General features: G+C 56.9%; 5 protein-coding genes across 5 annotated transcripts in view; 2 read left to right on the forward strand and 3 right to left on the reverse strand.

Annotated features, from left to right (window-relative positions):
• Window positions 1-101: 101 nt before the first annotated feature.
• Window positions 102-4,702, forward strand: ACA1_163470 (protein kinase domain containing protein; the record flags this gene model as incomplete). Its single annotated transcript, XM_004337484.1, has 14 exons — window positions 102-526; window positions 928-1,017; window positions 1,291-1,399; window positions 1,614-1,642; window positions 1,761-1,930; window positions 2,035-2,776; window positions 2,849-2,922; window positions 3,012-3,226; window positions 3,353-3,523; window positions 3,615-3,750; window positions 3,911-3,930; window positions 3,961-4,145; window positions 4,236-4,386; window positions 4,556-4,702. 14 exons carry the CDS (start codon window positions 102-104, stop codon window positions 4,700-4,702), a joined length of 2,664 nt encoding a protein of 887 aa, XP_004337532.1.
• A 386-nt stretch (window positions 4,703-5,088) lies between these two features.
• On the forward strand, window positions 5,089-5,316 carry ACA1_163480 (uncharacterized protein; the record flags this gene model as incomplete). Its single annotated transcript, XM_004337485.1, has 1 exon — window positions 5,089-5,316. One exon carries the CDS (start codon window positions 5,089-5,091, stop codon window positions 5,314-5,316), a length of 228 nt encoding a protein of 75 aa, XP_004337533.1.
• Window positions 5,317-5,443: 127 nt separating this feature from the next.
• Window positions 5,444-7,498, reverse strand: ACA1_163490 (uncharacterized protein; the record flags this gene model as incomplete). The annotated part of the gene is made up of 8 exons (XM_004337486.1): window positions 5,444-5,599; window positions 5,706-5,812; window positions 5,944-5,988; window positions 6,043-6,091; window positions 6,189-6,278; window positions 6,541-6,612; window positions 6,882-7,133; window positions 7,226-7,498. 8 exons carry the CDS (start codon window positions 7,496-7,498, stop codon window positions 5,444-5,446), a joined length of 1,044 nt encoding a protein of 347 aa, XP_004337534.1.
• Window positions 7,499-8,727: 1,229 nt separating this feature from the next.
• On the reverse strand, window positions 8,728-10,325 carry ACA1_163500 (uncharacterized protein; the record flags this gene model as incomplete). The annotated part of the gene is made up of 5 exons (XM_004337487.1): window positions 8,728-8,942; window positions 9,065-9,196; window positions 9,269-9,889; window positions 9,923-10,284; window positions 10,315-10,325. The coding sequence occupies 5 exons, from the start codon at window positions 10,323-10,325 to the stop codon at window positions 8,728-8,730; spliced, it is 1,341 nt and encodes a 446-aa protein (XP_004337535.1).
• A 134-nt stretch (window positions 10,326-10,459) lies between these two features.
• ACA1_163510 (hydrolase, TatD family protein) overlaps window positions 10,460-11,149 on the reverse strand; it is a gene marked incomplete at both ends in the record, with an annotated part of 1,470 nt that continues 780 nt past the window's right edge. The window contains 3 exons of the mRNA XM_004337488.1: window positions 10,460-10,552; window positions 10,807-10,856; window positions 10,918-11,119. Of these exons, the coding sequence (XP_004337536.1) occupies window positions 10,460-10,552; window positions 10,807-10,856; window positions 10,918-11,119 (345 nt within the window). The remainder of the gene's footprint in view (window positions 10,553-10,806; window positions 10,857-10,917; window positions 11,120-11,149) is intronic.

Here is an 11,149-nt window from a genome sequence, read left to right on the forward strand (position 1 = left end):
TTCTTTTTTCAATTGATTGAAAAGGCCACAATCGAGGAGACGCTGCGTGTCGAGACACTGAGCGCGCGAGAGAGAGAGAGCCCGGGCCTCTACTTCCTCCCATGTCCATGCGTAAAGGCAGCCACGGACGATTGGGGAGCAGCAAGAAGGAGGAGGCGCCCCTTCTCCATTCGCTGATTCGTGAATCAGGCACATTGAAGGAAGTGGAAGAGCTGCTAAAGGAAGATGCCTCGATGATACACGATCGGGATCGCTTGGGCGGCACGCCGCTCCACGCGGCGGTGGAGGCCGGAAAGGCCGACATTGTACAATACCTCCTGGTAAAGTCGGGTATCAACGTGAATTTAATCGACCGACATGGCTGGACGCCGCTACACACGGCCTGCCATCGAGGCGACCTGGCCGTCATCGAGCTCCTTCTGACCGGCGGCGCCGGTGGTCTTGGGACCAACAACCCCAGCATTGGCGTTAAGCCCAAGGGGTTCGGTGGCTCCAATGGCTTCGATTCTCGCTCCCCCTCCAACTTGTACGTTGCACTCTCCTCTCATCCCCCTTCCCGCGTTGCACGTTTCGCCATTGCAATTCAATCTTTTTTACTTTTCCATCTTACGCTTGGAAATCTACACCCACCAACGTACAAGCTATCGTTTTGCACAGCTAGCTTTGGCCCTGCCCATTTTAATTCTGTGTGATCGAATGTGCCCCGAATTATGCAACGAGATGGACATCATCGCTCCAATTTCACCAGTTCACATCCGTGTGCCGCTTCTCTGAAGTTTCGTGGTAACACGGCAATATGTATATATATTAGGTTGTAATACTTGATGTATATTACTGTTGTGTGTTTCGCGTCGTGTTAGTTTCGGTCACAAATAGTTCACCATTGCCTAGCACTCACTAACACTCGTCGGCCTTGTTACTCTGCAGTGTGAGCGTGACACTTACAACGGTGGACCTGTCCACACCACTGCACTACTTTGTGCGACACCCGCCACCCGACCAAGCCCCCGGCATCAAGTACGCCTCTTTCACTCCTCGCCGCCACACATGTGTGGTGTTACAACACATACGTGCGTTCTCGCTAACATCTGCCTCTTCCCGGTCGGTTGCAGGGTGGGCATGCGCACTTCATCGGAGACCTACTATTCGTTGCCCATGTCACACACTCCCCCAGCGATCTCGAAAGGGTTTCTCCTACGAGAGTACACTTTCCCCTCTCCCACTCGCCGCTCTCGCGGTGCACCGCGATCTTCTTCTTTAATGAATTCACACGCTTGTCGCAACCGACAGAACGGGCGAGGCGACGCGTAAGTGGAGGAGCGACGGCAGCCGACCCTACGCGATGCCCGCGCACGATAAATATTTTATCATCCTCCAGTACCTGCTGGGACCCAAGCAGGTACATATGGTTCCCCTTTCTTTCTTGCTTATCTCACCATCGTTAAGCATCTGGGTCTCACCATTTCTTCTTGCGACGTTGTGCGCGATGCTCCTCATAATCTTAGGGTCCACTAAACACGTCCAACGCGATGAACAAAAACGGAGAGACTCCGACACATCTTCTCGCCTCAGCCCGCACCTCTTCTCCTCTCGTTCTCGCGTATCTTCTACAGCACGACGCGAACGTCAACATCACCAACCGGTACGTCTCTAATGTTTTGTTTTTTTAAAACCAAAATTATTTTTTTTTGCCTGCTCGAGCCCTACACATGCACTCGCTCAGTGTCAGCACCGTAACCCGATCCGTCTGCTGCTTCCAGGTATGGTGAAACGCCGCTGCACTTGGCTGTGAGAAATGGGCGGGCGGAACTGGTGGAGATGCTGCTCGAGCATGGCGCGGACATGACAGTCGTGGGCGGGGAGGGAACGCCGAGGGACGTCGCTCTCCGGGCGAAGCTGCCCGAGATGATGGCCCTGCTCGATAAAGAAGGTAAACATTCATATAGCCATCAACCACAGCCGCACACGCACCACACACGCACCACACACGCACACGCACAAGACTCATAATGCTGTCGCGTGCGCTACACACAGAAAAGCGACGATTGAAGGCCTTGAAAAAGAAGAAAAAGAAGAGCAAGGGCAAGAAGAAAAAGAAGGGCTCGTCGGAGGAAGTGCACTCTTCCGACGCGGGCGAGCGATTGAACCCGTTCGCGAGCGGCAAGGAGAGCGGCGGGAGCCTGTCGAGCACCACGTCGGGGCTCAAGGGCAGCGCCGAGCAGAAGATGGACGAAGAGGGCGATCTGAGCGTGAACGACAAGGAGCGCATGATCGAGCTGCTCAACTCGCTCAAGCTGACCAAGTACATTCCGCTCTTTGTCGACGAGGACATCGGCATGCGGGCGCTCATGCTGCTGACCGACGACGACCTCAAGAGCCTGGGCGTCAAGATGGGCGGCCGACGGGTCATCTTGGACTACACGCAGAAGGAGCGGGAGCGGGAGGAGAAGGAGCGGGAGACCGGCGAGCGACGGCGCGGCGGGAGCGCTAACGGCAGCCCCAACACGCACGCCAGGAAGAACAGCGGCGGGATCAAGGTCGAGCGGCTCAGCACGAGCGCGCGCAACCTCGGCCCGCTGGTCTCCAAGCGACGCGGGCGGGACGCCCCGCAGCGGAAGAGCGTGGACAGCGGACCGGCGACGAGCGAGTCCATCGCGTTGATGGCCAAGAGCACCAGCGGCCTGCCCACCGACGACGACGACACCGGCGGCGAGGACTGCAACTTTGAGGAGGTGGACGCGCCCGAGGAGCGCGAAGAGGACGAGGCCGAGTTGAGGTACCTGCGACATTCTCTTTCTCTTTCTTTTCGTTTCCCTGTTTTCATGGCTAACCGACAAACAAAAAACAGTGACAGTTCCGGGGTGGAGATGAAGGCGACGATCGCGGTCGACAGTCTCTCACTCGACGAACACTTGGGGACGGGTGCGCGCTCTCTTTCCCACAAACATCGTTTCGCTTCGCTTCTTGTTTCAAAAGAAACTCACAACTACAACAATTTTTGTCGAGAGCAGGAGCTTTCGGAGATGTCTACAAGGGTCGATTGCGAGGCATGACCATCGTTGCCGTCAAGAAACTCACCGGCGTCAACCAGACGGCGTTCCTCCGCGAGGCCAAGATCATGCAGCAGATCCCGAACCACCCCAACGTGGTGACCTTCTACGGCATGGCGGCCTCGCAGAACGTTCTCTACATCGTCACCGAGTTTGTGCCCCATGGCTCGCTCGCGGTACGTCACCACCACCACCCAACCCGCCGCCGCCGCCGCCGCCGCCACCGTCGCCACCCAACCCGCCGCCTCAGCCAAAGAATGTAATCGCCGAGCGATCTAATGCCTCATGTTGCGGTCGCGCAGCTCTACCTGCGGAGCAACATCAACAAGGTGCCCATGCATGTGCTGGTGCAAATGGCCAAGGACATCGTGAGCGGGATGGAGCACCTCCGGGCAAACGACGTCGTCCACCGGGACCTGGCCGCGCGCAACCTCCTTCTCGAGATTCGATCCAATGGTGAACACAGGGTCAAGGTACAGCTGCGTTCGTCTTGCTCCGCTCTTCCTTCGCTCTGGTCTCACCGCGTCTCTTTTTTCGTTCTTTTGCACGACGCGCATGACACAGGTGAGCGATTTTGGGCTGTCCCGTCCGCTGATGGAAAGCGAGTACTACAAAACGGGCGACTCGTCGCGAGGGCACATTCCCGTCAAGTGGACCGCTCCCGAGGCGCTCAAATGGCTCAAATACTCGTCCCAGTCTGGTAATATGACCCACGCCTCGCCCACACACGACACACACACCACACACACACCACACACACACCACACACACGACACACACACCACACACACCACACACGACACACACCATTGCTGCGCCGCTGCTTGGTGTACTCACCACTCTCGTGTCGTGTCATGAAGACGTGTGGGCCTTCGGCGTGGTGCTCTGGGAGATTTTTTCCTACGGACAGGCGCCCTACCCGGGCCTCTCCAACTCGGAGGTGATACAGGAGGTGTCGAAGGGCTATCGCATGCCGCCGCCCGACAACTGCCCCGGCCAGATCGTGGAGCTGATGAACGAGTGCTGGCACGACGATCCATTGAAGCGACCACAGTGGATCAACATTTTTGTCAAGCTTTCCGCACTCGAGGAAAAGTACGGACCCTTTGCCACACACCGCACACAATGGTGGCTGACCCGCTTCTCTCTGTGTGTTGTGTGTGTGTGTGTGTGTTGTGTGTGTAGGCTCTTGGACGAGTGGGAAGAGAAGGAGAGGCGGCGAGAGAAGGACGACAGGGAAAAGCAAAAGGACATGGCCGACCTTAAGAGGCGGTTAGAACTCCAAGAGGAAATTGAGCGGGAACTCGAAAACGCAGCAAGAAACTACTCATCTCAGGTGGCTATACCCTCCCCGTCGTGCGTGTCGTGCGTGTCGTGCGTGTCGTGCGTGTCGTGCGTGTCGTGCGTGTCGTGCGTGTCGTGCGTGTCGTGCGTGTCGTGCGTGTCGTGTCCCGTGCCTTGTAATGGTTGTTAATCTCGCTGTTTGTCTCCACTCGACACACCAGCACGAATGCATAGCGCAGATCGAGCGTATTCTGGATGAGTTGGATCGGAAAGTTGACGAATCAACAAGTCGCTCCGTCTCTCCACTCTCTTCGCCCTTCAGCTCCGTCCAGGGCAACTCCTCTTCCTCCTCCCTCCCGTCCTCCTGATTCCCTCATCTTCCCTTCCTCTTCCGCTCTTTTCTTTCCTCCTCGCCTTGGCACGACCGGGCGTATCACTTCGACGGCTTGGCATTCTACTCGGGCGAGTAGATGAACCGTCGTCAAGAATCGATGCAGCACCAAACGACAACTACGCCGGCGAGACAAACACGACACACGACACACAACACAACGCACAGATGGCCACGCAGTTTAGAACCACGCTTGTATTTATTATTGTTTTTTAACCACCCAACCAAAATCAAACAAGAAAATTCGACACAACCTTTGATTCTTATTGGCCCAAAATGTTCGATCGGCCCACTTCGCCCGAAGCGAACAGATATCAATTATTTCCACTGAACCATAAACACAACAAAACACAAGCACCAAACATGTCGAGGAAGACGACGACGACCGAGGCAGGTGGAGCTTTTCGCGGCGCGAGCGGCTACGTGAAGCAGACCACGGAGCAGCCCTTCTTCCCCTATGGCTGCCCCTACTGCAAGAGGGAGAACGTGACCAGCAAGCCGGGCAACAGCTGCGGCCGCCAGGAGTGTAACGAGAAGTGGAAGAAGGACCACCAGGGCATCGGCGACGCCATCGCTCGTCGCTTCAAGTGAGCACTCCCCCCCCAACTTCATTCTTCCCTTCGCCCCAAAAATGAAGCAAACTTGCTTCCACCAAACAAGACTTTATTTTGTATTTTACTTCTTTGGTCGCCCGCGTGGCCACGAGGGGCCAACCAGTTCACCAGAGCTCGAATTGGTTGTTGAGGTTCGGGTAGGTGAGGCTGTAGTAGCCGTCGGTCTCGGGCGGGGTGGGGAAGAACCACTGCAGCGGCGACGAGCCCATCACCTGCCTCAGGTTGGCTTGCGGACCCAAGTCGTACTTGTGTCTCAGTTTCTGAGTGCGTGCGTGCGTGCGTGCGGTGTTGTGTGGTGTGTGGGTGGGTGGTGATGCGAGTTAGCGGTGGAGGCATGGGGTAGGAGGAGGATGACAGCAAGGGTACCTTGCCGTTGCTTGGCCGGCCTCGTCGCCAAAGCCGCGCGCGGAGGGCCATCTTCTCGATCGTCGTCGCGTTGGTGATGATGAGATTTAACGTGTGGAAACCCATCGCTGGATCGGCCAAGCAAACAAAGCGTGTCATTTTCAAATAATAATAAAACAATCCACCAATAAATAATAAAAAAGAATATAAGTAATATTATTTAATTATTATTATTAATATTATTAAAAATTAAGCGTACCCGTGAGATTAATGGTGAAGGCGGCCGCCACCCAAACGATCATGCCTGGAGACGATCTCGGTTAGCACCGCCCGCAAGAGTGCGACAACACTCACGTACCGACGGTGACGCCGTTGATCCATAACTGCTCCGACGTATACTTGTCGCTCTGGATAGACACGCATGAGTCACACAGCACACGACACGACACGACACACACGATACGCGACACGCAACACAGCGGCAAGCATGCAACACACACGTACGTGTTTGAACAGGTCGTAGATGCAGAAGCTGAAGAGCGTGAGGAACATCGCGCCGACGCCAGCGCCGTAGAAGAGGAACAGGAAAAAATACTTCAGGTTGTTGTGGCCCACGCCTGCACCATTACATGCCATCGACGCGCCACGTGAGTGCAAAAGTGACACACGCAACACGCGACACACGCGACACACCGCGACAAACAACTAAAGAGAACCCAGCTGGGTGCGTACAGTTGTTGATCCAGGGGCAGTGGTGGTCCATGCGCAGTACGCACCGGTTGCAGTGGCGACAGTGGTGCGCGCGCGGCGGGCGGTGAGACGCGCACTTCTTGCAGTAGTTGGTGTCCTCCACCACCTCGATGTCCTTCTTCCTGTTCTTCGGCTTCTTTTGCTTCTGATCGGGGTCGCTACCTTCCTCCTTCTCCCCCTATAAAGTAACAGCTCAGCGTGTGCGGACACGCGCGTGCCTCTGTGTGTTGTGTGTGTGTGTGTGTGTGTGTGTGTGTGTGTGTGGTGTGTGTGTGTGTGTGTGTGTGTGTGTCGTGTGTCGTGTGTCGTGTGTCGTGTGTCGTGTGTCGTGTGTGTCGTGTGTCGTGTGTCGTGTGTCGTGTGTCGTGTGTCGTGTGTCGTGTGTCGTGTGTCGTGTGTCGTGTGTCGTGTGTCGTGTGTCGTGTGTGTCGTGTGTGTGACACGAACCTCGCTGTCGCTGTCGGACGATGAGGAATCGGCATCGGAGTCGCTGGCCGAGCCATCGTCATCGCGATCGCGTATGCGCTCCTTGCCCTTCGACGGCCCGCGAGCACCGCCGCTGCCGCGCAGCAGCTTCATTTCCACGTCACCGTCGCCGCGGGCGCCGCCGTCGTCGGACTGCTCGTCACCGCTCGCGGCCTGCTCGTCATCGCGCTCCGCCACCGAGTGCAGCCGTCCCTCCTCCATCTCCGGCGGCAGCTGAGCCCAACAACAAAAGTGAGTCGCGTGTGCGTGTGCGTGTGCGGTTGTGTGTGCGGTCGTGTGTGTGCGGTCGTGTGTGTGTCACGCACGTAGCCGGGGAGAACGAAGCCGGGGTCGGTGCGGATGGCGCAGTAGTAGGAGTAGAGGCAGAGGATGACGAGCGCGTGGAACACGAGGAGGATGAAGATGTGGAACGGGTCATGGGCGGTGTACATCATGTAGGGGATGAACACGTAGTGCCACACGGACCAGTAGCCCACCGCGCAGAAGGCCCACACGAACGCCACACAGAAGCGGCCGCCCCACCGCACGCACGCGTCCATGGCCGCCAGTCTGTGCTTGGCGCTCGCCCTCATGTGCATGTCGCCTGGTCTGTTTTTTCAAATCAACACAAAAAATAAATAAGCCACAAGAGCTGGTGAAATCAAAAAAAGGTGAATGGGTCGAGTAAAAACCTTGAATTGCCATTAACAAAAATAAAATTGAAGGTGGGGAGATGGATGTCGGTACCTGTTGCTCGATTAGCTCGCTGCTGGTGTGTATGGCCCGGGAAAGTTCGAGGCCGCCGTAAGATGCCTGGAGCACGGAGAGGAAAACAGACACGAAACAGCTCGTCGAGTTTCGATTTTTATTTCCTTTTTTTTAACACGTAAAATCATTTTTTTGTTTTTATTGGGCTGACCGGTGGTGAACGGCCGAAGAGGGACAGGTTGTGTTGCACGGTGGTGATCTAGTGTGCACCAAGTGTGTATGACAGTAGAGTGTGATGTAGTTGTGTTGTTGTGAGAGAAGAAGTAATAAACGCTAATGCGCTACAGATATATAGTTGTGTGTGTTGTCAGGGCAAGAGGGACATTGCTGAGAGGTTCAAAATTGGATAAGTGACCAGGTCGTTCTTACCACAAAAGGTTGTACAAGGATGTGAGGCTCAGGTTGGTGGCCTCCTCCACCACCTGCTGTGTGATGTACTGGTCACTGCTTTCAGCATCATCATAGAATCAACACTCCTGCTTCTTCCACTGGCTGAGTGACACTGGGAAGGCGCCCTTGTTGGTGTCCCATGTTGTCATGCATCACTGTCCACAAGAAATCCACCATGGCCTGTGCCAGCTTCTTGTTGTTGTTGTTGTTGTTGTCTTGGTGCAGGTAGGCCAACACTCCCACTTCTTCCACTGGCCGAGCGACACTGGGAAGGCGCCCTCATCAGCATCCCATGTTGTCACACATCACCATCCACAAGAAATCCACCACAGCCTGCGCCAGAGGGCACCGGCGCTGACAGTGGTTGACGATGAGGTGGCAAGGTAGCCCAGCAGTTGGTGGAGTACGACATAGGGCAGGCCGCTCAGCAGGTTCCACACTCCTTCCCTCACCTCTCTTCATCTTCTTCTCCCAATCTCAGTCTCTTACTGTTTTTTATCGCGGCTGGCTTCGCTTCTTGGCAGCTTCCTCTCTCACCCTCTTCACCAGCAGTTTTTGTGTGGCCTCTCTGGTTGGTGCATTTATAAAATTGGATAAAGTTTACCAGGAAAAACATTTTTGCTCTTTGGGGCTTGCCTAGTGTGGTGGTGTTCACGCAGCTTGCCGAACATCAAGAGCAGTTCACCATCGGCGAGTGGTCTTCTGGTTGTGCGAGGTGGAGCTCGAAGGTGCCCGTGGCACCGTTGACGTCCCACCGGTAGGTGCCCGTGATGGTGTGGTGGTCCACCACCCGGCCCGTGTAGTGGAAGAGGCCGCTGTGCGTCGCGTACCGCTCCCGCCACTCGACCACCCTGCTCGCGCGGTCGTACCGGCCCACCCACACGGCTGAATATCGGAGCAAAACACGACACGCAACCGGCACACAGCACACACGACCGACACACAGCACGTTGCACGGGGTCAGTTTCTTGCACGCAGGGCAGGTCAGGCGGTGACCAGTGCCGTACCTCCGGTCTGGCGATTGTAGGAGGAGCCCGACGAGTACTGCATCTCGGCCCACAGCAGGCCATGCAGCAGGCGCAGCCGGGTGCCCTGTACGCGGGTCACATTGCCGCTCGATGCCGAGTTCTGCGTGTGCCCTGTTGTGTGCGGAAAGTACCTGTCAACAAGTTGATATCACGAAAGGGTGTAAAAGAAGGGGAAATGGGCACCGTCCACGATGTAGAGCCCCTCGTTGATGACGAGAGATGACAGGTAGTCAGAGTCCTTGCGCGTCGCCAGCTCGTATCTCCGCTTCCAATCCACCTCTTCGTTCTCGCTGTCGTCGTTAACAAGCGCCGGAAGACCAGGAGGCGTTGTTGTAGGCCACGGCTGTCGATTCCAGATCGACCGCACGTCGGCCACCGGAGTGGAGAAGCCCTCCCGAAGGTCCTCGATCGCCGCCTGTTGTGCTCGGGGGTCGTCGCTGCCGGCAGCTGCGACCTGCGGCACCAGTAGCGTGTGCGGGCCGAAGCGGCGCTGGTAGAGCTGCTTCCAGAGCCACGGGTCGGAGCAGATGCGATGGAACACGTGCGAGCAGCGGCCCAGCGACTGCACCCCAAACATCGGCAGGAAGCTGCACACGCTGAAGATCGCCTCGAGCGGCAGGTAGGCGCTAAAGTCCACCCCACCACCATCGTCACCATGACCACCTTGTCCGGCTGTCGAGCCCTGACTACGCTCGTAGGCCCGCAGGCGCTTCAGGAGCCCGAGCAGGTGGTCCCAGGTGGCCGGCACCGCTGGCTGGCCGGCGGCAACGAGCTCGACCGACACGATCACGATCTCGAAGCGTCCTGCGGCCGCTGCGGATGTGGTGGTGACGGTACCGGCCAGGCTGCAGGGCGGAAGCAGGCGGCCGGCCAGCAGTCGATCGACGGTGGTGGTCTGGGCCTGTGCCTGGGCCTTGGGGAGGCTACCGCTGGCCTGGAGGGTGACGTGGCCGTCGGACGAGCACACGCCGCGCCAGCCGCCCTCGTCGGTGCGGACCACGGTGCGCTCATTGCCAAGGGCGTACCAGGGCAGGCTGCTGCCTGAGGAGGGCTCGTCGGTGCGCAGGCGGCCGTCGGCGGTCAGGTAGAGGGCGAAGGCCTTGGTACAGTAGCGCAGGTCCTCGCCTTCACCCTCCGGGTATATCTCAGTCGCGATGCACACCAACCGGGCCAGCACCTCCCCCTCCTCCACTACCTGACTGCTGGAACTTGGCTTGTCGTTTCTCTACGGTGCCTCCATCTTCTTGGTGTGCCAAAGAGTTTGATCTCTCTGTTTTTATGTTCTATTTCTTTTTTGTTCGCTGAAACGTTTCAGCGAACCGTAAACGGTTACCCAGCAACCAAAAAACAACCGGGAAGCTTTTGGGCGATCCATCATTCCCTCTTGGGCAGAGAGTAGACGGTCCGCGCGTTCTCGGTGGTGGCCCGGATGACCTCGGCCAGTGAGGTCCCCTTGAGTTCGGCCACCTGTGTGTGTTTGGGACACAATGCGTCCACGTGAGTGCAGTGTTTTTTGTTGTGTTGAGCACGTGCGTGCTTGCGTGCCTTCTTAGCGACGAGGGGGGTCATTGCCGGCTGGGCCACTTTTCCTCGGTGCGGCTCGGGCGCCATGCTGTCACACACGGCGCGCAATGTGAGCCCGGTGAGGTAGTGCATTCCTAAAAGCTCGCAACAACGTACAATGGGCAATCGGTTTCGAGAAGCAGCCTATTGAGAGGCACCATCTTGACTACCTCGGGCGCCCGTCCGGCCTTGGCGAACGTGATCGCGCCTAATGACCATCATCAACATCAAGCAACAATGATGGGTGCAAAGCCAAGGAATGTGCATACCAGTGAAGCCAAAGTAGACGTTGGGATAGAGGGCCAGCAGCTCGCCGGCCATCTCCGGGGACTCGCCGAAGCAGTGCATGTGGATCTTCCACTCGGTAGGCACGTGCTCTTTCAAGAGTCGCAATGTGTCCTGCTCGTTGTGGCAATGTTGATTGTCGGCAAAGTGCGATCGGTTCAAGATGAAGAGCTCTGCAAAGTACCGCTTCAGCGTCACGTGAGTGGATGACGAGCG

Source organism: Acanthamoeba castellanii, assembly GCF_000313135.1.
Source record: "Acanthamoeba castellanii str. Neff unplaced genomic scaffold scf7180000084729, whole genome shotgun sequence".
NCBI lineage: Eukaryota > Discosea > Longamoebia > Acanthamoebidae > Acanthamoeba > Acanthamoeba castellanii.